Raw genomic sequence first — 24,555 nt, forward strand, 5'->3', positions numbered from 1 at the left:
TTATGAAAAGGGAACAAACGAATTCTTCAGCTACCTATGGGTGTCAGCACAGGGGCTCTTCACAACACTGAGAAATTAGATATGGCCATAATAAATACGCAAAGGAGCCAAAGATTCACAGAGTAACATTTGGGGTTTTTTTTTGTTTCCTGAAACTCCAAAGGCAGTCATGGACACCTGCTTTGAGGATTTGGAAATAAAAATAATCAAACAAAAAAATCTGTTTGATCTCACTCCACCACTAGAGCAAAGACTGAACCCAATTATTATACATACTTGTGACGAAGAATTTTTTGGTGAAAGTACAGCTGTCAAAGGCGGCAATTTTCTCTTGCAGGACTACGACAAGTATCCTGAAAACACAGAAATGGAATGTGTACTTTAAACATTAAATGCATTGGTTTAAAGATTCAATATCTAAATGTAATTATTTCAAAAGCATCAATATAAATTCTACAGTGATAAACTGCCAGGTTACCAACAGATGGCAGTTATTGAGGATTCTCTCTCATCCCAGCCACATACCCTTCACTTCAGGAAGTACACAGATCTGATACAGAACAACACAGCATATTTATGATATACCTCCTGCAGTAAAAGCTCCATTAAAAAGAAAGAGTGGAATTGCAAGGATCCTGAATTACTTTCAATGACTCAAATAACAATCAAATCAACAATCGGTAGAACACAAGCTAGATCTGAAATAATCCCATTGCCCATCTCATTGCAAATTTATTAAACCATCTTATTTACTAAAAGCAGGGTGTTTTCTCATACCAAGAACATCAGCATGCAAATACAGTTGAGAGCAGCAGGATTTGTGTCAATCAGCAAGAATTACAGGTGTCTGTTTATGCATTCACTTGTGCCCGGTACACGCTTTCTCTGTAAAACGCCTGTTCATCACCCGAAGCAAAGCACCAGAACAAAAGCCACACGATAACTACGCATGAACCACCGTGCTGTCTAAATTAACAGAGGCCACACTTGGAAAGGCAAGCACCTTGAACGCTTTATAACTAGGATACGTCTTCTCCTACATCGAGGACTTCCCAAAACCAAGTTCTTAAACTCTTGAAATGAAAGAATCACCTGGGAAGCCAACAAATAAACAGATAAAATCTACCAGCTATCTGGAGCATTTAGTAATACGGCATAATTAATTAAGCATCTGATTATTCTATCATTAGGAAGAATACGAGACAATATTGTTTTAATTAGCTGACAATACAGGGCATTATTAAATGCTGCTCTAATAGTTTTAATTGTAAAGATATGATGTGGCAAAAAATTAATCACGTCTCTCAATGACTACGATACACACCTAATGCTTTATCCAAAAATTATGATTGCATATTACAGTAGAGAACAACGTTTAAAAAGATGATGAATCACATCAGTCTCAACACATCCTGGAGTAAAGGGTGATGCCTGTCTCCCATCAGTGTGAAAGCCAGCCATTAACTCCTCTCTTTTTTTCCTATTTTTAACTGTTTAGCAACAAGAACATCTCCTCCTTATCCCATGAGGGATACCTGTAAGACGCTTTGGTGAAGGACGACACTAAAATCAAAATATATACCTTACCTGCATGCTTGCTAATGTTTTCAGATATATAAATAAGTTTTGAGTCACAATTTCTACCTACAAAACTGTAGTACTATGTATCTATGTATGTATGTGTCTGCTGCTTGATTTTGCCGTTAGTTTTACCAGCACACTTGCCAAATAACATAGATTGCATCTGTAGCTCCTGAGATGACTCCCACAGCCTCTCCAGCGGGCTGGTGTAGCACTGACTGCTTTCTGTGGTCTGATACAGAAGGTGACAAGCAGTAAGCACCGTTCTGTAGCTCGAATTCTTTCAGGACTCTTTGGTTTGCAACATCTCACCCTGGGACTTTGTGGCTGCTCTGTCTATCAGCACGCCTCTGTCTGGAGACAAGGAGAAGCACAGAGTCTTGGACAGAAGGTAGAAATCCAGGGACGTCTTCGGACAAAGTCTTCCACGTTTGCAGCTCTGCAGACCCAGAACGGGAAGCACACGCGCCCTTTCAGGCCGAGCACCTTACTTGCCAAAAGCAGAGGGCAGAACCTGTCACTCAACACCGGGGATTCAGATGCGTTCAGTCCGACAAGAAATTAATTGTAGGATTTCTTATTTGCTTGTAGCTCTCTTACTGTGATGAAGATGGTTGCCCACTCCCTTCTGATTTATAAATCTCAATTTTAAAAGGTTATAGATTTTGCATATATAAATCAATATTAGTTTTAACTAAAACTACTATTATGTCAAAACAACACATCTTCCAATTGTTTAAAACTGCAGGAGAGAAAGCCAAAAGAAAATGTATCAAATCTAACTTCTTCCACAAGACCTAGAAGAAAGTTAACCAATGAATAATGGAAAGACTTCGATGCATGTGCAAGTGTAATGTATATATAGAAAACCTATGTATATTTGATTGTAGTATTTCCCGATCCTGTAAATTTTTGTTTTCTCCTCTTTGAAGATGTACTGTCTTCCTGCATAAATGAAGCCTACCAGATGGATGATTCTAGAGTACAAATACATAAATAATACACAGTTTTCCCTTCTTCTGCAGCTTAAGTTTTATTTTAAATTGAAATTTTGGACTCCATTAGTCTACAGTACGGTTAACGCACCATTAGCACTGCACTTGGCCACATTTAATGCATTTTCAATCTGAAATAGTGAGCTTTCCCTGAATAATAACAGAATCTGATACGTTCCAGAAAAGCAGCTACCCTGGATACAGCCACACAGCTTTGAAGTAGCTTTTCCTTTTTTACCACTTAGGAAAAGAAACATTAGCACCTGGAAAGACTTTTTTGTTGGGAGAGACTTTGAATGATGATTTGCCTTTTGACTGTTTTTACAATTGGATTTTTCTTCTGCTAGGAGGCCAGACTGGAAAGATTTACTATCATCACACTGTACACAGGGGAACTTTAAATTTTTCAAGGGACAGTTGCGCAGATAAGTACTGAACTCCTTCTGACAGCTTTTAAAGGAACAGTGACCTATTCACGGCACATAACTCTCAACAACTCAACCACTTCAGTGAAACTATTTTTTAATATAACAATCATACCCACATCCTACAATAAGCAGATTGATGGGGACAAAAAAACCCCACTACTATCCTTTACTTCTTTAAACATTTACATCACAAAAATCTCCTCCTCATTATCAGACTAGTTGTGGTATTAACGGTGTCTGCTCAGTAGTACCACCTCTCTTCTGTAACTTATACTTGACCTAATGTAGTCACTGATGTTTAGATTTGGATGGTACAATAACAGACAAATGTCTGTTTAACAAAACCTTTGTGGCTTCTAGGGCTGTGTTTTGGTTTTTTTTTTTTAATATCTTTTCCCCCCCTTCCAATCTCCAACATCGCTAACCTCCCTTAGTTGCATGCGTTCAACACATGCTAATATTCTTTTGTGGTCTTCACCTACCCAAGCGTGCTAGCTACTAGCATCCAAAACAGGCACATAAAATGAATCATTCTGATGTTTCACTTTGTTCTTAATGATTTGTGTTACTAGGGCACCTTCCTTACTGAAGTACGAACAATTCCAGCAAGCAAATTGCCAAAGAAATGCACCAACGTCTTCATCCAGGAATCATATTCCACAACTTCCACAAGGTACCTCAAGACATACGATGACCAATAACAGTAATAGCTGGGTGGAAGGAAGCAAAGTCAGCAGCACAATCACGGACCTCGACCACTGTCACTGCGTCGAATTCTCCCACCAGGAGTGCCAAAGGATCATCAATGTCCTCATGCAGGGAACCAGGGTTTTCTCTTCCGTCTCAAAAAGATGCAGTAAACTACAAAGGTGTTCAGTTCTGTGTGTCTTGGAGAGACGAAGATCGCAAGTTTATTCAGAAAAACCTGAACTCACGATTCTATGGAAACAAGGTGTTTTCAGCCTGCTGCCGAGCCATTTTCTCTCAGCAATGAGGTGGCATTATCCCAACTCAGAGGTGCTGCTTTGTTGTTTGACTCCCAGGAACATCGTTTCCTGTAAACCACAGGGTGCACACTAGGAATGTCCTGGATGTGCAGGAAGGCAATACATCGGACACAAAGAAGAGACAAACTCTTTAGTGCTCTATACTGTTCATGATCCCATTTCTCCATCCATGGAAATGATCCCATTTCTCCATCTGTAGGTAGACGATAAAGGATTCCAACGATTCCTGCTCACCCTCATCACAATGGAAAGAAGCTTAAATGATTTCAGATGAAAAATGTTTTGAGCTTCTTCAATGCAAGCCACTGGAGAAGCACATTGTTGTACTGAAGCTGAACTATTAGTTGAGAAATGGAGAACCAAAGCTATGCTTACAGCAAAGTCAAAATAATAAAATCAGGGAGTGCACTCATCAGGAATTATATTCATTAAGAAAACTTTACATGCCCTAACACGGAAAGAATATACGGTAAATATCCTTACCTTTTATTGCAATGCAGATCATAAATAGGAGTTTTGAACTGTATGGACTTGACCATCTCTCCTGTTCGCAAAGAATAAAGGTCCACACAGCAGTAAGGTGGGCTTGTGCTAAAATGAATAAAACAAGATTTTAATGGAAAGAAGGATTTTTTGTGAAATAATTTTAAAATTCTTTCAGCCCCCCTGTATTATTTAGCACCTGAAATGAAAAATCCCACAATTCGAGCAGAATGCTGGAGAACAAGGACTCATGTAAGCCTTCTACATTAAGGGAAGGTGTCATTAAAATTAGATTACAAAATCCACAATGGTCAAGAACGTGTATTGTGCAAATAATTATCAGGCACTTAGTTTCCTTTGTCACAAATCAGACTTTGGAACATCAGACCTGACCAGCAAAATACAAGCCGTTTGATAGGTATGAAGTTTTAGAATACATTCTACTTATTTAAAAAATACTCCGCAGAGCATCACTTTCCTAAAGGGAGTACTTACTTCACTCTCTGCCACAGCTGAATTATATGACTTGACTTGATAGAGACACATTACACAGAATTTACATTACATCTCCAGTGGACTTTTGTCTGAACTATACAGATCTTTTCAACTGCTTTGTGTCACTTTTATCATTTTAACGTAAATAAAACTCTAAGACCATTTCTTAATGAAAAGGCTTGCTTTCTTCTGAGAGGGAGAAAGTGCTGAGCGTTCCGATAGGGTTGAGGAAACTAGTGGTGGAAACCATTTTACAAGCTGAGGAGCGGCTTTGATGTGGCAGTTCTTTTCCATAACACCTTTTTTCCCCTCCAAGAACGCATTAAAATGTTGGCTACTTCTAGGTCAACGCATATGAAAGCGGCACAAATTGCCAGCTGTACAAACATACACTAAGTATTGCTGAAGGAGGGTGTTTCCCCTTGCCCGTATCTGTTTTATTTTACAGAGTTTAACACAATTCCTGACACAACACTTGCTTGTCTTTTGGATCTGCTCAAGCCGCTCGAGAATTTTCTGGAGAACCAGAGTACAAATGCCAACTGTTTTTACCCCCAGTGCCTCAAGACACTGACACAGTACACACAATTACGTCTGCAGCAGAGAAACAACATGCAATATCTGCACAGAAGAGACAACGGTCAAAGAAATAACAGAAAAAAGTTTTGACATTTCGCCTACTGAAATTCTTCCCAAAATATACATTTTTCTAGGCACATACCTAGGCTAATAACTAGAGGGTGCTATTTATTACTTTGAAGCACTTCAAAGGCCCTTCAAAAACACTTTTAAAACAGTGAGACCCAACTGCAGTTACTTCACATTAGAAGCTCAGTGCTGCTAGAAAACTTGATTTAAGTACATTTATTACCCACAGGAAATTATTATTTTGTATAAGAGTACGCTGATTCTTATTTCAAAACAGAAATCACAGTAGTTGATATAGCTAAAATTATATTAGCATAATTGATACCCGTTACAATTTCCACATAAGCCCGTGCTGAGCAGTCCCATTTTGACTGTTGGAATTGACATACAGCTAACTACACGGCTACACCTCCAGAGTCCGCACCTTCTAACACCTACTGCACCAACAAAACTGCAAGTAATAATCCTGTCACTCCAATGAATAATTGTTATTATGTCACACCTTTCTTTTGGCTGCTCACGGTAAGACCACTCTACCCATGCTTTTTCAAACCACGCTGGCTAAAAGCCAACTAACTTGAGTTCAAGTGCTAATGATCAAGCAGTAGTATGGACTAGGTCAGCAGTACTCTGAAACTCTACCTAGCTCCAAGTCAAAAGTTCTCCCTCCAAATATTATCTTTCTTTTCATTCCATGGTACACTGAAATCTATGATCAGAAAATAATATGTACGTTATTTTTATTTCCTGAAAGAAATACAAAGACAAGATGAAATACGTTTGGGGATGCTCCTAGGTCCTAATCAGCAGAAACAAATGGCAATGGCCAGAAAAAGCCATGCTTGTAGCTCTTTCTTGGGCCATGGTGCTTGTGCTCCTGGCAGCACAGACACTCAGCACTATCACGAGTCTTCCGACAGCCGAGGATGTTTTCTTGGGAAAGTCCCATTTTCTGGCTAAGTGCTTTATCCACCAACTGTGACAAAGAAGGGCGGAAGCACAAGCGCTTGCTCTTTCTTTGACAATCTCTTCAAAGGTGGAAAGGTTAAAAAAAAGTTTCAAACACTAGAAAAGACTTCTCTCTATCCTTTCCTTCCGGCTATTTTAGTTCCTCTCCCTGCTCAAACTAATTGATGTTACAAATGTCATTTGCTACTGAGCACTCTCAATTCATTAGACACAACATTCATTAAATTAGTGTAATTCAAATTTACAAATTCTACTCCAAAAGCTGTGTATCTAAACGAGTAATGATACAATGCCGAGATCCGTAATGCCATGTTCTTTTTCGAGCAGGTCTCAGTAACAACTCAACATGGTTTCAACTTGTGGGGAGGGGTTTCAAGTTGTTGAACAATTTCATCGTTCAGCAGAACCCCATACAGCACGGATTCTCCAACGCTGCAAAATTTCATTTCTTTTCCAAAGACATTACTTCTCAACCATTCTAAAAGCATGAACCTTACGAATGGCCTTTCTTTACCCTCCTTTACATCTCCTCAGCTAGCAGCAAGATCAATTCTTCTAGAACACGGGAATGAGGATTATAGACACAGATCTAAGGATTCATTTCTCTGCCATAGCACTTCAAGGATAATAAGAGCACCTTGATTAGCCTACACGACTCACAAGCAGTAATAAGAGCTATCCCTCCCTCCTCCATTTCACTGATGCCAAAAGCTCAGGCGCAGTGGTTCTGCGCACTTTCCTTCCCAGCCTCCGATATGAAATGGATTCTTTATTGACCCATTTCACCGTATTGAATCAACAGAAAAATAACACTTTGTCCTCTCTTTCTCCTCTAGCGGGAATTCTCCCCCAGGTTAGTTCACCGAAAGGGCTCAGTGAAAGGTCTGCAAGCACAGAAGCAAGGAAGGAGGTAGAAGCACGTGGACTGAGCACCAGAAGATGTGCACCAGGGTTGCACATGGCAGAACTGGCCGGCCAGCACAGAGCTGCAGCACCACGCAGCCTTTTCTGACACCTTCTGCCCTCCACTCCCAATCTTCTTGAAACAAGGAATTTGGGGATTTCTACAGCCCATGTTGCACAGGAAGGCAGACTTGTGGTGTTCCCTTTACACTCCTAAAGTTAAAAAACAGACCGAGTCCTGGATACAGCTTTTAAGAGCTAGATATCTCAACTCCTTTTAATTCATTATTCAAGAAGAATTTGAACCCAGACCCACCAAGATCAAGAGCAGAGGAGAGATGCATTTCCCTTCTTCCATAACTTGATATGTTATTTCATTACTCTGTTATGTTACCACACAGCAGGAAGATCTACACTAAGCAAGTTGCCCCATTTAAATATATAAAAAATTACGGTGTTCAGTAAGACAACGCATCATGATTGATAAACATCCTGGAGTCCTTTGCAGGGTCTCTACAAAAATTTACTCAGGCATAATGCTTTGCTCTTAATGGTTTTCTTTACTAAATTATCAAATACATACATAATGAAATATTAAATAGTCAAAATTACACCACCTATGACAACAACAAAATAACTTTTAGTGTAATCAATATATTTAAATTTCAGCTGCGAAACCAGAAGTACCCAAACTACCACAGAGCACCACCGAAACCACCACACACCGCAAGACGGAGCCCCACAAACTTGCAAAAGCATCTCTGGACCATCAGAAGTTCTCAAAACCTAAAAATTGTATGAAACCAAAATTACGGCATCTTGCTCTATTTCGGGAATAGTCACGAATATTCATTTCAGAGGACCACAGAGACACTGTAAGTAAACATGCCACAAACACACCAGCTGATGCCCTATCTTAGCCTATGCTGACAAACTACGATCCCTTTGGAGAAAATGAAGCAAGGAGACTTCTAGCTAAGAAGCTGCTCTTCTGACAAATTGAAGGACTGAAGGTTCACATACGTCTCGTCGATGAGAAGGGCTCCGATCATATTTCAGTGTAGCAGTGATGATCATGTAGAGGGGAGAGATTAAGACAGGAATGTGAAAACACTGGTTTTTGTGTCCCGGGGATAACACCAAGTCTGTCACAAATAAAACTCTTGCAAATTACTCCAACAGATTATCAACAAAATTTTGCTATGTATCCTGATTGTTAAAATAGCTGCTTAAGGCAGAGATATCAACAAGTTCTTTAAAGGCAACGGACATAAAGCCACCGATGACTTCAAAACGTTGACATTAACAAATCTACAAATACACTCAGGCTCTTCTCCCTTCTTCTGTTTGACTGCTGCGGTGCAGGGAGAGAAGCAAAGTAACAGATGCCTTGTACAGCTGGCACTTGACTACATCTGTGCTTACGCATCACGACATAACCATCACCTCTTCACAGATTTGCCAGCAATGAGTCACACCGTTTAGAAAAGCTCTGCGTAAAATGTTTGCATACGGAGACAAATCCACCCTACAAAACACACACTTTTTGTATGCAAAAGGAGCAGCCTGATGGAACCAACACGAGCCCGGAGTTTTCTGTGCCTAGCAAGGCCTCGCTCTGCCTGCTCCCAATGCTTCCTTTCCGCCACGCGACGACCGACATCCCGCTCAGAGAGAGAACAGCCATCAGTCACGGAACGGCCTCATCGGTCCAGCAATGGGCAAAAAAAAAAACGTTTGAGGTGTAAAAGAGAAACAGAGCTTTTGCTGAAAAAGCTGACCACCAGGCCTTTATAAAGCATTCTTTACGTGAGGCATTTTCCAATTAATTGTGGCATTTTCCAAAAAAAAAAAAAAAACAAACAAAACCCCAAACATCTCCGGATGAAAGCTGTTTGGCCAACACAGCGCATCACTGTGTATTTTACACCATCTTCACAAAACAGGGCTAGAGACTTCAAAAAATAGCTCAAGGGAAGCATCTCCATCTACCTGCTTTTATTTTCTCTACATGCATACAACATCAGCCTGATGAGATACACAATGATGTCACTTGGGAACAATGACAGAAGTTCTGGCATCATAATACATTTTAGATAGTAATAAAATTGCTAAAATAATAGGTACAATCTTCATTAGGGAAAAGTGTACAGTTGTACAGTAAAAATATTTTCCATCACCTATACTCCTTTATACAGGCTCTGCAAATTTCTTTTGGAAAATAGTCAATTAATTACTATTACAGCCAACGTGTTAACGTATGAAAATGACAAAATGAATTAAAACTTTCGAAAAAGGTGAAATTGTATCAAATTATCAATGTGATCACGTGAAGAGATTACACGGACTGATCTACCAAATACAGGAAAAACTACCACTTCTCAAGAACACGAGATTGCAGGGATTCTACGCAACACCAGTGTTACAAACAGCCTACCAAAGCTTGTCACAAAAACTGCCCCAGAGGTCAGTCAGCCTCCGCATTCGCCGACTCGGTTGTTCTGCCTTGGTGTCGTTTGGTAAAGACGGCGCAGCTCTCCGCAGGCCATCGCTGCGGCGTTCTCTAGGCACAATCTCTTTTTGGTCACTTGACTTCACGTGATGGAACAGGGGGAAATTGCTGCCTTCCAGCTGCTCTGTATAAATGGATCCTCATCTAAGGTGCCACTCTGCAGTACGCCGCATGTCCCTCTCGCCTGCCGAAACTGCACTACAATGAGCTCCATCTTTCTCTAATTACACAAAGAATTACATCACATCTCCCTTCCTCTGTACCCTTACGAGGCAGTTTCTTTCCATATTCACTCAGGACAAATCTTGCACATATTAGCAGTATGTTTTCTAGAGTAATGACCCTTTTCTGTCTCTTTTATAATTTCCACATTAAAAAAAAAACCCAAATAATTTCTTCCTCTTCTTCCACATGTACTGACCTTCCTAATGTGCAGGGCAACATACAGAGTTTTGTATAACAGAAAAAAAAAAACCTCACCACATAAAAAACACATTAAAAACTTCTACTCCTCAGAATACTTAATCTAACATATGAGAAAAAATCTTTCATTTAATCACTGTTCCAGTTCTGATACTTCCAGGTATTATCTGGCAAGTTCTTTAAACAACACTCCACAAATTCATATTCAGATTTGATGGGACGGGGCTGTGAAACAGTGCGAGTCACTGCACAGTATCCAGGAGCCGCCTGATACCGTCTCTACTGATCTCAACAGAATGATGTCCATTACCCACTGAAGACAGACACACAAAAAAAACAGATATGACAAAAAATTACAGAAAATATCTTGCTGAATAAAGCTGACGACTTTATTAAAGACTAAATTGGTATTTGTTACTACAGCAACTGGAGAATATTGCTTCCTAGCAGCTAGAAAATGCTACTTCCATACCCGGGAGGCCAAACCTGGCTTTCCTTACTGACAGCAGAGGTCACAAGCCCACAAGATGGAATCGCATTCCCTGCGAAAGGCTAGTGACGTTGAAACTCCAGAGAAACGTCACACGTCATGCAGGTCAGTAAATTCAACAGCAGTCACCAAACCAGCTACAGACAGCAGGTCACGCGCTTCCAGTCAAAAGCAATGTGACTTTTCTCATACAGTCATATAGTTACCACTAGTCTATATAAAAATAAAGTGATTAATAAAAACAAAAATCTGGCAATTATTCTGTCACCATTTGCCTGTTATTTTAAAGCTTTGTTTCACAACTAAAAAACCTCTAGTCTAATTTCAGTGTTTTGAAATTAGGTCAGGTGACCTGTTTCATTATTCTATTCTGAAGTACAATTTAGTTTCCAAAAACATAACCTTTCACTGTTTCTAGAAAAGTTTAAATCCTTAGCGTATGTCTGTTACTGCACTGCGTGTTCCCAGACTCACCTTCCATTCGACTATGGCCACCCTAGAACCATTCTTCATTATTCTCATACATTTCTCTTGTGATGTTTTGTTTATTTGCGTGCAATTTGCAAATATTGGAAGCCCAGCAGACCCAACAAAGAAACCAGCCTGGTTTTTAATTACTTTTAGTGTCTTTAAGAAAAGAGCTAAAAATATCAAAATTATATTGAGATCATACTCAAAAAAATCTAATATAATAATCTCCCGCCAGGCCCAGTTTACAGTCTGTGAGATTTAACATTGACAGAAACCTTTTTTTTTTTAATTTCCAAGTGCCTTAAACAGAATACAGCTTCAAAACTTCTTTTACAAAGGACAGCGTATTTCCTTGTCAAGTCAGAAGGGACCCTTACATCACCCAGACTTCCCCTCCGACGCAGGTTCACCCAGACATCTACCGACACCCAGCTCAAATGCTGTACCAGCAGCTCAGCTCTGGCACCGAACAACACGTCCCGCGGAGACAACAGGAAAGAGCCAAGCGACAGCACGTCCACGGAACCGGCTGGACAAGGTATGCCCACAGGACCTGTACAGCAAGCTTCTCCGGGAAGATTTCAAAAAAGGACTGCTCTATAAAGCACCAGATCTACCAGTAAGATACTGGTAAAGAAAAAGCATTTCTTTATAGGAACGAGGAGGACCCTGATAGTGACACAGATACAAGTTTCTACATAGCAGTGCAGGGGTTAAGATTGTCCGGTAACCTGTCCAAGCTGTGGCCACTCTCTGCTACTTCACAGCAGAGGAAGAAAAGCAAAACAAAACCAGAGTACACGGTACAGAGTTAATTAATTGTAGATTGGAAAAATTCCTTCCTGAACCTTCACACTGGAAAGCTGCAGCATGAGATTTGATTATGATCTTTGTAGTAATATTATTAGCATGTTGAGACCACAAAGGCAATTCTGTTCTCCTCAAGGCCCCAGAAGAAGGATTGCTCAGATTAACAGATTTCAATACTAGAAGCATCACCTCTTTCCAGACCATGCACAATATGTCCCAGAAACTAAAAGAAATTCTTTTTTACCCAGCAACCTAATCTTGTCTTAAAAGATTTCAAGCAACGAGTTCTCTATTTTTATGGTAAGTTGTTCCAACATTTAGTTCATTTCATTTTTATGAAATTACTTGCTATTGCAAGACACAATTTGTACATATTCTGCTTTTCAGCTTTTATGTCTCTGTCAACAACACAAAAAAGCTCACTGCATTCAGTTATCTTTTGCATAAATCAGTACACATCCAAAGCAATCCAGTCACCGACTAATCTGCAATAAAGTGAAAAAGATGTTTAAGCCTTAAGTTGTCAGGTTTGTTTTCCAGCCCTGGGACATATTTTCAGTCCACCTCTGAGCTCTCTTCAGTATTGCAGTATTCTTGCCTTCTTTCTGAAGGATACATGCCAGAATGTAAAATTTGAAAAAAAAAAAAAAAAAAAAATTTCAAGGATTGCATTATTTCTTCCTTAAACACCATCGTAGAAAAAGCTGCCATTAAGACTTTCACCATCTAGTCCCCTAACACTCCCTGGCTCTCTGCATCAAAACTTTCCACAATAAAAGCTCGAAAACTCAACTCTAAGCAATTTTCTTACTTTCATTCATGGTACTTGACAGATTCATTCAAAGTCAGGACAAGCAGAGAAAGGTACTCGAGGCAGTGACTTCCCAAAAACGCGTGTGCAGCAGTGCAACACCGGGCAGCAGGGACATTTCAAGTGCACCACAAATTGCAAAGAGCATGGAAGCACTTCTTTCTAAATAAGAAAAACCTGTACCAATCTTAGACACATGTTACTAGATCTAATCCTTCAAATACCAGGGAGGAAATTATTTGATACCGCACTAGAGTATGGGTGTTAAATACCAGGAGATACATACTTCACTCTTGCACCTTCCTCAAAGATTTTGATCAAGTCTATCCGCCCAGTAACAAAGTTCCATCTCACGCTCTTGCCTCCCCACCTTTACAGCCTCACAGGCACAAAAAATTATTTTTGACAAGTCATCAACTCTGCAGAAGCCATTTTGTTACAGGTAAACTACAAGCCTCAGCCTGAATACCAAAAAAAGACATACCAACCACATTGTTTGCTCGTGCACGGAAAGAAAAAAAGATGGGACTTGGGCACCTGTGCCAAAAAGCACACTGGACAAAAGGCATCACAGCCATCTGTGTACACAGTGTGCAAGTAAACCACTCATTTTGTGAACAAAGGAGACAGAACAGAGATGAGCTAACATGCATCAGATCCTGCGCAACACTGTCTCACGTGGGCAGAACAAGGATGCCAAGAGCTGGGAACAGAGGTGCCACTCCTTTCAGAGCATATTGATGGAAATTCTTGAAAAAGATCTAAACAATATCTAAAGCGTTGATCCTACATCTTGCCAACGCCAACGTTTAAAAACTGCATTAATCGTTTCCCCTTCTACTTGTTTGGTTCCAAGGACAGGAGTCTCTCGTTTCCGTGATTTGACAAGCAGGGCGTCTCCTCACCGCGCAGAGCCCGGCTGTCCCAGCGGCCCCGGACTGCGGCGGGAGGCACCGGGCTCTGACCCCGCGGGCACCTCGGGTCCTGGTGGGAGAGGACCTGAGACTCGACAGCAGTCTGCTGGTCCTCAGGGTCACAAAACACTGCAGTGTCTTGCTGCTTCTCTCTCTGTAATGGCACAAATCCCAGCCCTCAGATGAAAATAACTATCTTTTACTGCAAGGTGTGGTGCTCCATAAACATTTCCTCCTTACAGGCAAAATTATACTGTCATAATTAGCTGCCCTGGTACAACTTACAGCAGGCAAATGTATTAAGCAACCCTGTTAGGTCACAACTATCCAAGTCAAAGTTATGTCCATTTTGTCTCTAGCAAAAACGTTTCTTAAAGAAGTTAAGTTTCATTAAAACTAAAACTTGTAACTCCGGAAATTACATTGTCCTATCATTACAAGAATTGTGGCACTGTTCAAAGAACACTTGAGGTAACAGCACATCAAAACCAGCTTATTGTAAAGCAATTAAATTCTTTGCCTTATTCTTAATGTCTGTCCTCACATAGACATTACCATTGTTAAGCGTTCTTAAAATGTTCTAGCCCGTCCTGCACACATTGTGCTTTTCAAGGGCACTCACATATTTTTACTACCTATTAACTTTTTATCGACTTTAATTAAAGAGCTATGGTAAAAGATAAGTTAAAAAATATATATATACCTTTAGCAAAGCATTTGCAACAGTGTACCTTTGGAAGAGATTTAAGAACTTTTAATAAAAAGCCAGCTTCATGCCAGGGAATTGCTATGCTTCTATACTCTCCATATGACTAGCTAAGGTAAAGAATTCACTTAATGTTTGGAATTCACTGATCTTGAGAAGATAAAAAAAAGAAGTTGTTATCGATCTACACACATCTCGGTCTCTGTGCTACTGCAGAAGATCACAAGCCTCAGTTTCTTCAGTCGGATCCCATTTCTGCTAAAGCTAAAAAAAATTTGCCCTATTTTGTGTTGACTTCCAAGCCAGCTTCTTCCCCACTGTTTTATAAACATGCTTTGCACATTCATTTAAAAAAAAACAAATTAGTATAAAGATTAATTAATTGTTCCTGACATTCTTCTTAAATTTCAGAGATCAAGGCAAGTATAGTTATGTTTAAGACATGTTTCTATGGACAAAAAGCAGCAAGTCTCTCAGAAAATATGAAAAAGTGTATCAGGTGTTCATAGGCAATACAATACAGTTATCTGAACTGAGAACTCCTTACTCTGAACTTTGCACTCCAACCTTTTCAGGGTATTTACTCACGGGATTTTATGATGTTTTTCTTGTACAATAAATAAAAATGCAGACACATGGCCTGCTGCCATCCCTTCCTCTACGCACTCACACTTCACCTTGGGTGAAGGCAAGCTACTGCCACTGCACGGGATCGCCCACCAAGCCTGCCAGTAGCTGGACACTGACAGACCCGGGCTTCGCTGCTGCAGCCTCTGCACCCACCACCCTCCTCGCTCCTCACGCTTACTGCAGCGCTGTCTGTCTGCAGAGCCGATGCGGCGAGATGCCTGTCACGCAGGGCACGGGGAAAGAGCCACTTCTTGAGCGAGCTGACAATTCCATGTTAAATAAATGAAGATCAAAACGTTCCTTTCAATGTAGTAAAAAGCCAGCCTACTACAGGGCAATGCAAATACACATTTCCTCAGCAGCTTCAGGTGAGCGTTCAGACGTCACTGCCGATACAGGGAGTTACTCTCAATCACACACCACAGTCGATACGACAGGCAAAACCCCTGCCCAAAGACAGAATGAAAAGTTGTTTCCGCTCTTGGGGCTGTATGGGGGAAGAATCTGAAAACACAAATTTTCTTGACAATTCTGGAACAGATGTTTTGCACTGATGGAGGTCATGGATTTTTTCAGTTCTGAGTACTTTCGACAACCACTATGTTCACTTTTGTTCAATCAAATCAACGGCTCCTTTGCTTCCTACCTGTAGTTAAGGTGCCAGAAAGACTGTGTTGTAGACCAACAAGAAGAGGAGAATTTAAGACCAGGTTCTATCAACCTACTGATATTATCATAATAGATACTACAAGGACAGTTCAAGAAGAGAAGTAAAAGGGAAGGGGAATCCTTCAAAATATTAAAATGCTTAGCAACCTCAAAATTACTCCTCAGTTTTGGCAGCAGCTGGCTCTTCCCACATTCTGCATTACCAGCCGTATGTAACAGGTTCCTGCTATTGTGTTTTCTGCCCGTAACAACATTACTCATTCTCATCAGAAGAGCCTTTCTAGATTTGTTTGGGTTTGTTTGTTTTTTTTTAATTTCAAAAAGCATGAAGCTAAATAAAGCCATACAACAGCCTACAACCCACCTTTCCGTACCGCAGCATGCTGCACCACACTGCTTCACCCTACGGCCTGTGGCACGCCTGGCGCTGAAGTGTAAAATACCGCACAAGCTGGCTTCTCAGCTGGGGCAGGCTTCTGCAGAGAGACTGGAGTGTGACACGCTTTCCACTTCACTGAGACATACCACATGTTACAAAACATAGCTGTCCCATCATATTTCGAGTTAGTTAATATAGCAAGATTAGCGGCATCTCAAGAGATCTGTTTATCTACAAGGCTTACTTGACCATCGTTATCACTGAGGAAAAGTGCATCTGGAGCTCCACTTTTCAGAGCAGAACCAATTTCTCTGGTATATTCTGGACTAGATCTCCTTCTTGTCTGTAACCAAACAGTTCTTTTATACAAAAGTTAGGAACCTGCACCAGCTATTCTTGATCGTTCTGTGAACGTATGCGTAACTGGAAAAATTGCTGTAAATCTTGGTGAGCATAAGAAGAGATTAACTTCTGAGTAGAATACAACTGCATTTCTGTCCTGCCTCTGTCAAAGATTGATCTCGCTATGATCAGCCGATTAAGCTTTCCTCCAAAAATACAGAATGAAATAAGTTTAAGAGTTGTCTTGTCCTCCTTCTTACTGTCAAATGAAGCAGAAATCACCACTGAAATATACGCATGCAATCTGCACTGTAATAAATCCTACGCCGGTCTTCAAACTCATACGAGATGGACCAAAATAAAAAAATGTAGAAACTTTTTGTATATCAAGAGACAGATGCCTGTCACAGCTTAATAAAAAAAAAAATCTGATTTCTGGGAGCACAACACCGAGAGCAAATTGATGCTGAAATATCTCAGCTACAGCCAGATTTCACCAAGAACCCAAATAGAGCATTTTGTGGAGCCACTTAGAGCTTTCTAGCCCTAGATTTTACAAATTGCCAATATGTATAAAAGTCCAAATCAATACCAAATTTGTTTTCTTTATTCTGAGGCACTACTGATTGACAGTACTTTCCGATCAATGGCTATCAGAAGATAGCACAGTTAGCATCGATGGCAGTTGATTATTGCAGCATACGTACACTTTCTATATATTTGAGACACGGTTACATTTACCAAAGCCAGAATTCTACCAAAAGCTAAAAACAATCTGAACTGCGAGTCAGCAGAACTCATGGTTCTGAAGTGCACTGCACAGCTTCTTCAAAAACACAGACCCAATCTTTGCTCAGCTCTGGCAGGAGCGTCACATCTCTCTACAGTCTGTGTAGGTTCAGAATCCCATCTGTTGTGTGAATACTCAATAATCAATACTTAAAAAGTGTTTTTACCTGCAATTCTGAACACAGCGAAAGTATTATGAAGGTCCAAGTATTTTATCCTGTTGATTCTTGTAAAAAGTATCTTTAGATTTCATATTTTTCTTTTGGTTTTTTTCTTTTCTGTCCTTTACCTCATGATTCATGGCTCTGACAGCCCTCCTGGCATCTTCTCATCTCACATGTAATCACCACCAACAATGGACAAATTAAGCAAGCAGCTCCACGCCCGCCCTCCCCTCATTTCAAGCCCTGTGCAAAACCACTTCTTGGATTCAGCATTAAAGACAAAACCCTGTACCAACCTGCTTCATCTGAAATCGCTTTGCCACTGGTGTCATTAACAACATAAGCAGAAACTAATGGGATTGTGCAACACGTCATCACCTCGGTATTAAGTAGCCTCTCTGCCTCAAACTGCATGACAGCGAGACATCTTTCAGTTGCTTACAATCTACTGAAACTTAATTGTTTATATGCTAGTATATGGCTCCAATTACAATTTCTGAGAAGCTCGAAAACCATTCCAAGAAAGAATGAGAGGGCGTTAGAGTGCAGATGACAGAAGCTGAGCAGATACGCTTAGAGCTTACGGTTACGGCACTTGAAAAGCGCTGTGAACAACCAAGCCTCTGGCAGGTTCTGGTCACACCAGGTAGGCCAAAGTTTTCAGAAGTGCCCATTCATTGTATGTTCTTCTGGCTTACTCGACTGAACTTAGGACTTGACACAGCAGACCGCGATCTTCAGATGTGCGGAATTCACTGTAGCTGAACTCACTGGAAGCTGGTTTGAATATGAAATAGTATCTGAAAGCAATTCCTCTGAACAAGGAGCCCTGCGACCAGCGAAACCAATAGTCTGCTCTGCTTTAACCTCGCCTTACGGGTGAGATTCTACACGAATTGCTTGCTTAACATCAAAAAAAGCATTAGCTTATGTTACAGCCATTCTCCCAGTGAAGCCACCGATGCAGCCACCTCCTTTACTGGATCACTATTCATAAACTTTGGAGGAATTTCACAGTTAAATGCAGCTGACATTTCCAGGAGGAATTAAAATTGCTAAGGAAAGACACACAGAAATATTGCGCTCTCAGCACAGAGACAGCCACCTGCTAGAGCAGATGCTGAAATGGGAGATACACTCCTTCAAAGCGTGCAGGCAAAATGGATAGAAACTTTTAGTGTTATGTTATTAATGCCTCATCTATAAAATTAGATCATTGTACTGTACAAACATTCTACCAATAATTTAAAATCACAAATAATTTCAAAGATAAGTTTGTGAGCAACCACCCGAAAAGGCGGTAAGGGGTCTCCTCAGGCGATATTCTGAATATATTACCTAGTCAGAATGTAAAGAAAGAACGGATTAAGCAAGGTCTTCTTTTAAGATCTTACAGCTTTTTCACAAAGAAGGAGCCTTCTACATCTCTGTGTTGAATTACTGAAGAAAAATTTATTGTATTACGCATTTTATGTTATTTATAAATGTAAAATTTCAAAGGTAACAAAATATATCCATTCTCCTTCAAAAATAGATCAGAACTAGAGAAAAAGAATAATTATATCTGATTTTTTAATGGATTCTACTTATTCTGTTTTAATTGTCTTTTTCCTCACTTTACAGACTTTAAAAAAATAACCTAATCCATACATGAATGCTTCGAAAGAAATTAAAGAAAAAGGACAAAAAGGACTCCAGAGACCACTGTAAGACAGAAACCGGCATTTAGTAACAGATGCAAAGTTCAAACAGCGTCAAGTTGTAGTGAATTACACAAGTGGCAGCAATTGTGTAACAATACAGATACCAGGGCTGCAAGTTACCGCAGTTTGTAATTAGCTGCTGAAACTACGAGCACGAAGTGACAGTCGTTACTTAGGGAAAAACATTAAATAGCATCTTCTTTGACTTGATTGAGACCTCAGTATCTGACTGTGTTAGCATCCTCAGAAAAAGAGCAACTTAAATCATCCTGAAATTCCTAACTATTTTGCCATGCACTTTAAATCCTTCTTACAGTATATGGCACAGGAATAACCCTAAAACATATAAGAAAAGAAAATATAATCCTGAGCTGTTCTCTGGGTTTATGTCACATTGATTTATAACAGTGATTTCTAAGACAGACAAAAACACACAGATGCAAACAATTACTCTATTTTTGTAGGCAACTAGTGAGGTGGGTGGTAACTGAGAAATTTTGAAAAATCCTGTCACAATATTCCGTTTTTTCTTAAGTAACCCTCATCACACAACAAACGCTCGCCACATCAGAGACTTTCCAGGGCCTGAAGGGCCGCTTTGATTCCAGACCGCTGCAGGCATTAGCGGGGACGTAATTAGGGTAAAAAGTTCAACCACAGTTCCATGTCTAGAGTGCTGCCAGAAATAAATTTCCTCTCGTTCACTGGTTTCTACTGTACCCTCCCTGAGAAACATATTGAAAACACATTTATCTTTGTAGAGTTTGTTCCTCTTCTAATTAACTTTATAGCGTTTACAGTATTTAATAATTTAAAGTGGAATTTAAAGTGGCCCTGGAACCAGCAGCTCTGCCTGTAATGGTGCTGTGCATTATCTTTTCCCCGTAGCGCTGGTTTCGACAAGTGACTCGAGGAAGGTCTGTGCTCCAGCGGGTTTTATCTGCCCGCGCGTTCAGCAGACGGCTGCCTCCTTCCCTCCATCTCCCCCCCATATCGTTACACGCACCGGGGGCTGGAACCGCAGTCAAACTACGCCTCAGCTTGGAAATCCGCTCTCCCAAACCTCCACGCTACCCCAAGCATCGCTTAGAGAATGTTAGCTTTTTATAGCTTAATAAATCAAAGCTTCAGAAGGTCAAAACTACCCATAGTTCTCACAAACTGGCCAACGTCTGCCCCCAAATACTCCATTTCTTCCTTCCAGTTTTGATCCAAGATTAACTGTTTATTATAGTTCAAAGGTTATTTGTTACTACAGTTCACTCAGGCAAACACTCGGTGTATCACAAGCACACCAGATATTTCCTACCCTCAGTATTCACAGACGGAAACACGACCTTATTCCGTTACAGCTGTATCTCCCAGCATTTTCATTTGCGAGAAAATGCACAGAATTACCAGTAAACACTACTTAAACACTACAAAAAACAAATGAAGCACATTAATACAATTATAGAAACAAGTTACAAGAAAAAATGCTGGGATCCGAAGAGCTCGTTTTAAAACGAAGAACGTTGCTATCTTTAGCACATAACAACCAAACCCAACATCACTAAAAGGAATTTAAATTACTTTATTCAGGGGTTGCGTCTCTTAGGATCCTAAAAGCTACCACACAACCTGTTAAGAATAAACTGATTTTTCCTACAATAACCAGAGCCTATAATGTTTTTCATCTGCTGGAACAGAAGGAAATGTTTGCAAGGCAGTTGATAGGAAGGCACACTTTGCAGTTAATGATGTTTTAGAGTTTCTCAACAGTACAAGAGCCTTCGGGACTCAACCCCTCGAAAATAACAGAAACAAGAGAGCTTTACCCAACTTAAAAGGTTCTACTACACTTTTTAGAATAAAACCAATTCAACTAAATTTGCTCTCTAAAAATTTGAACTTGCACATCCCTGACAGTCTGCAAAAAATAAGGCTGAGGAGAAAAAAAATATGACTGAATTTTGTGGAGTCTTCAATAAAAGACCACAAATATTTAACGAACTCCACAAAATCTATTTCACTGTGTCCAGTGCAACTGAAAATCATAACCATCTGTCCAATCCATTTTCATGTGTGATTTGAAACAAGTATGCTGCATTTTATCTCGAGCGGATACACCCTGCACACACTCTGTCCCATGATTCAGTCTCTGGCGTAGCCGGGTGAGCCCACGGCACAACCACTGCGTTTGCAGCGGCGTTCCAGAAGAACATTCCGGGGAGCGCTACCCCGAGCTGCCTGAGAACCATGAACAAGAACTTCATTCATCGTCGCGAATTTCCTCCTCTTGGGTGATCCTTCCAAAAAGCTTTGCTGTGCGTCTCTGACAAATCATTTCGCAGCTAGCTAATTGTAAACATTAAAAGCCACAGACATTTAGAACTGGACACTGGATTTTAGCCTTAACTAGTTGCTCTGCCAGATAAGGAAAGGGGTCATGAGATTTTAAAACACTGATGTGAGAAAATATTAACCTTTTATTTGTTTCTAGTCTTACTCATGTAAAGCTGCTTTCTACCTAAACCTTAACGCTCCCACAAACACATTCCCGAGTTAAACTTGTGTTAAGGTTAGTAGGTTTTAATCTGAAGTAGCCACATTAATAAAGCACGCTTCCTGAAAATCTGCTGCCACTCAATTTGCCTTGTAAACTGATCAGCAGGGGAAAAAACACACTAGCTAGGCTAAGCTATACATTCTGTTTGCTCCTACTACTCCTCCTTCTTTAACTTGCCCTTATTCCCTTTCTCCTCCCATGATTAAAAAAAGTTTACCTCTCGCTTCTCATGCCCTTAAATGACCTCCAACCACTTCTTCAAGTCATCCAAAATTTTCCATCACTTGACGTCATTGCATTAACATGTCTTTCTAAAAATACCCGCTCGAAACCTAACACATGCTACGGGCTGGCTGCACGCGTTACTGATTGAGGTCCTTTCGTCTCCATAATGTAGAAGGTTGGACACTCTACTAGCCTCAAACCCTTACTCTTCAATCTTCTCTAACTGGTCTTTTAATTAGCTGTATTTGTATTGTTATATGATTATCATACATGCCTACGTAAGATTTTGGCATACATTCCTCATGTTTTATGCATTTACATTTGGCTATTTGGACAAAGGACAAGTGCACCAAAGTGTCAAGTACTTTTTGTAAGGATGGCTTAGAGATCTGGGTTGCATTTCAAGGATTTCTTCAAGATTGTTTTTCCCCATTTGTTGCTGAAAGATTCATTAACAGAAGATGAAATATTGCTGTCCAGAAACATGGTTGTTGGGACTAATCACTTCGAGGTTTTCTACCTTCTTTGTTTTGCTCTGTTTAAAGAGGGATAAGCAACAGTATAAAGCATCATAGCAAGCGAGTGAGACCACACTTCATGGCCAGCCAGCTTTAGCAGCAAAGCTACCCTAAGAAATTCCATGCTCTGTGCTCATTCCCACCTCCACGCTACAATGGACTACATTCTCAGTGGCACCTTGCAATTCAGCACGCAACTGTTCCTAAACCAAGTGACTGAAATAATCCACAGCGTTAAAAAATAAAATCAGAGCATTATTTTTCACTGGGATTATTTCTGCTGGCTCAGTTCCACCGAGGTGGTTCCACAGAGGTGTTCCACAGCCAGCTGAAGTGACAGAGCCCAGGGATGCAGAAAGCGGCAGCGCAGAGGCAGCAGCACAAGCGGACGAGGCGAGTAGGAATTACACGTTGTCTTTGCTGCTGCTCAGTGAATCACAGAACTATGGCCTAAAGCCCACCCTGCTGTAAAGCCACAGTTGTACTGATACAATCCTTTAGCTCGACTGGTACGCACTTCATCACAAGAATCTTGTCTCTTGTGCATGATAAACTGCTTAGCTAATAAGGAAAACAAAAAGCGAAACAAAAGAAAAAAACTTCAGAGTAGAAACAAAGTGTGGTCATTCACAATTAAGCACGATGGGGCAAACACTTGAGTCATCAGAACACTTGGCATTTGAGGAAAGGTAGATACTAGGGTTTAAAGTATTTAAAGTGTTCTGCACTCAGGAGAGGTGGTTTCATGCGTAAGACACTGCGATTACTCATCTCTGTCTTCCCTGCCCCCTTCTCCCTTTCTCTGCACCTACGCACACATTTATTTTTTTTTCCTCCTGGCATGGTCAATTCTGTTCTGTCAGCTTTTGTGTTACCTACAACATCTACTGAAGGGCAGATTTGCAATCACTCTCAGAACCATGACTTCTTTCTTAATAATCCAAAATAAACTAAGACTATACTGGTAAATTTCCCCTTAAACATCTCCATTAGTTAAACTGAAGCATTCGATTAAAGATATTGGTATGTTTACATTTGAGCAGAACAAAAAGCATGTCTAATGCATTTTGGACCTCTCTGGTGTCTGAAGGTGTTCTACAGATCCAGTATGTTCCAAACTATGGTTCCCACAACCCATATGGGGAAAACAGGAACATATTTCCCTTTAACATGATTGGTCTTATCTCGTCGTCTCTAAACGGAGTAGCTCCGAACAGCACACACTGACTGTTCTGCCGGGCAGTTTCGTGGCCACCACTACCACTTGTTTTGAAGGTGGGGGGTGGATGAGGTGGTGAATTCTCTGTTCACTTTGTAGATTACTAATCATGATGTTTCACCACCTAGAAAATTCCTTAATATGTACCAAAAACCACCAATTCCTTCTGTGTGTATTAAGATTTGTTTATCTTATCACCAAGAACAAAGCGAGCATGCCTCTACACAACTCCACAAACACAAAAACCATGCAGATGTTCTTTCCTTTTTGGTTTTCCTTTAATTTGCAAATCTTGTAATCTAAGACTGAAGCTGACAGAACCAACATCTAAACCAGCATAGGAGTACCAGCCAAAAAACACAATCTGTTTCCCATTTCTGTGTCAAGACTGCATCCTTTTTGGGGGCTGAGAAAACTATTGTTTTGAAAAGATTATACAGTGAAACCACGCTAGACACTGCAGTCATTTTACTAGATGGAAAATTTGACTTTTAAAATACAAAGATGTGTGTACCAAAAGCTAGTCAGAAACTCAGATACAAGGCAAAAGTTTAGAAAACATTCATTTCATCTTCCCTGGCAAAACACACATTGTGGGGAATACAAGGATTGAGATTAGTGGCAAATCTCTCTCTACAGAACTTTTTACATAAACCAGGTGCCAGAAATTAATTTCAAAATGCAAAGTTTAAAATTTTAGATACACTAAAACAAGTTTTTTAA

The 24,555-nt window shown here is 40.3% G+C and overlaps 1 protein-coding gene across 8 annotated transcripts in view; it reads right to left on the reverse strand.

Moving 5' to 3' along the window:
- Window positions 1–24,555, reverse strand: part of BCAS3 (BCAS3 microtubule associated cell migration factor) — a 365,129-nt gene that overhangs the window by 308,312 nt on the left and 32,262 nt on the right. For all 8 annotated transcript variants that reach the window (XM_075440276.1, XM_075440274.1, XM_075440281.1 and 5 more), the window contains exons 8-9: window positions 4,495–4,602; window positions 277–353 (exon numbers count right to left, since the gene is read on the reverse strand). In XM_075440276.1, coding sequence (XP_075296391.1) covers window positions 277–353; window positions 4,495–4,602 — 185 coding nt within the window. The remainder of the gene's footprint in view (window positions 1–276; window positions 354–4,494; window positions 4,603–24,555) is intronic.

Source organism: Opisthocomus hoazin, chromosome 20 (assembly GCF_030867145.1).
Source record: "Opisthocomus hoazin isolate bOpiHoa1 chromosome 20, bOpiHoa1.hap1, whole genome shotgun sequence".
In the NCBI taxonomy this organism is placed as follows: Eukaryota; Metazoa; Chordata; class Aves; order Opisthocomiformes; family Opisthocomidae; genus Opisthocomus; species Opisthocomus hoazin.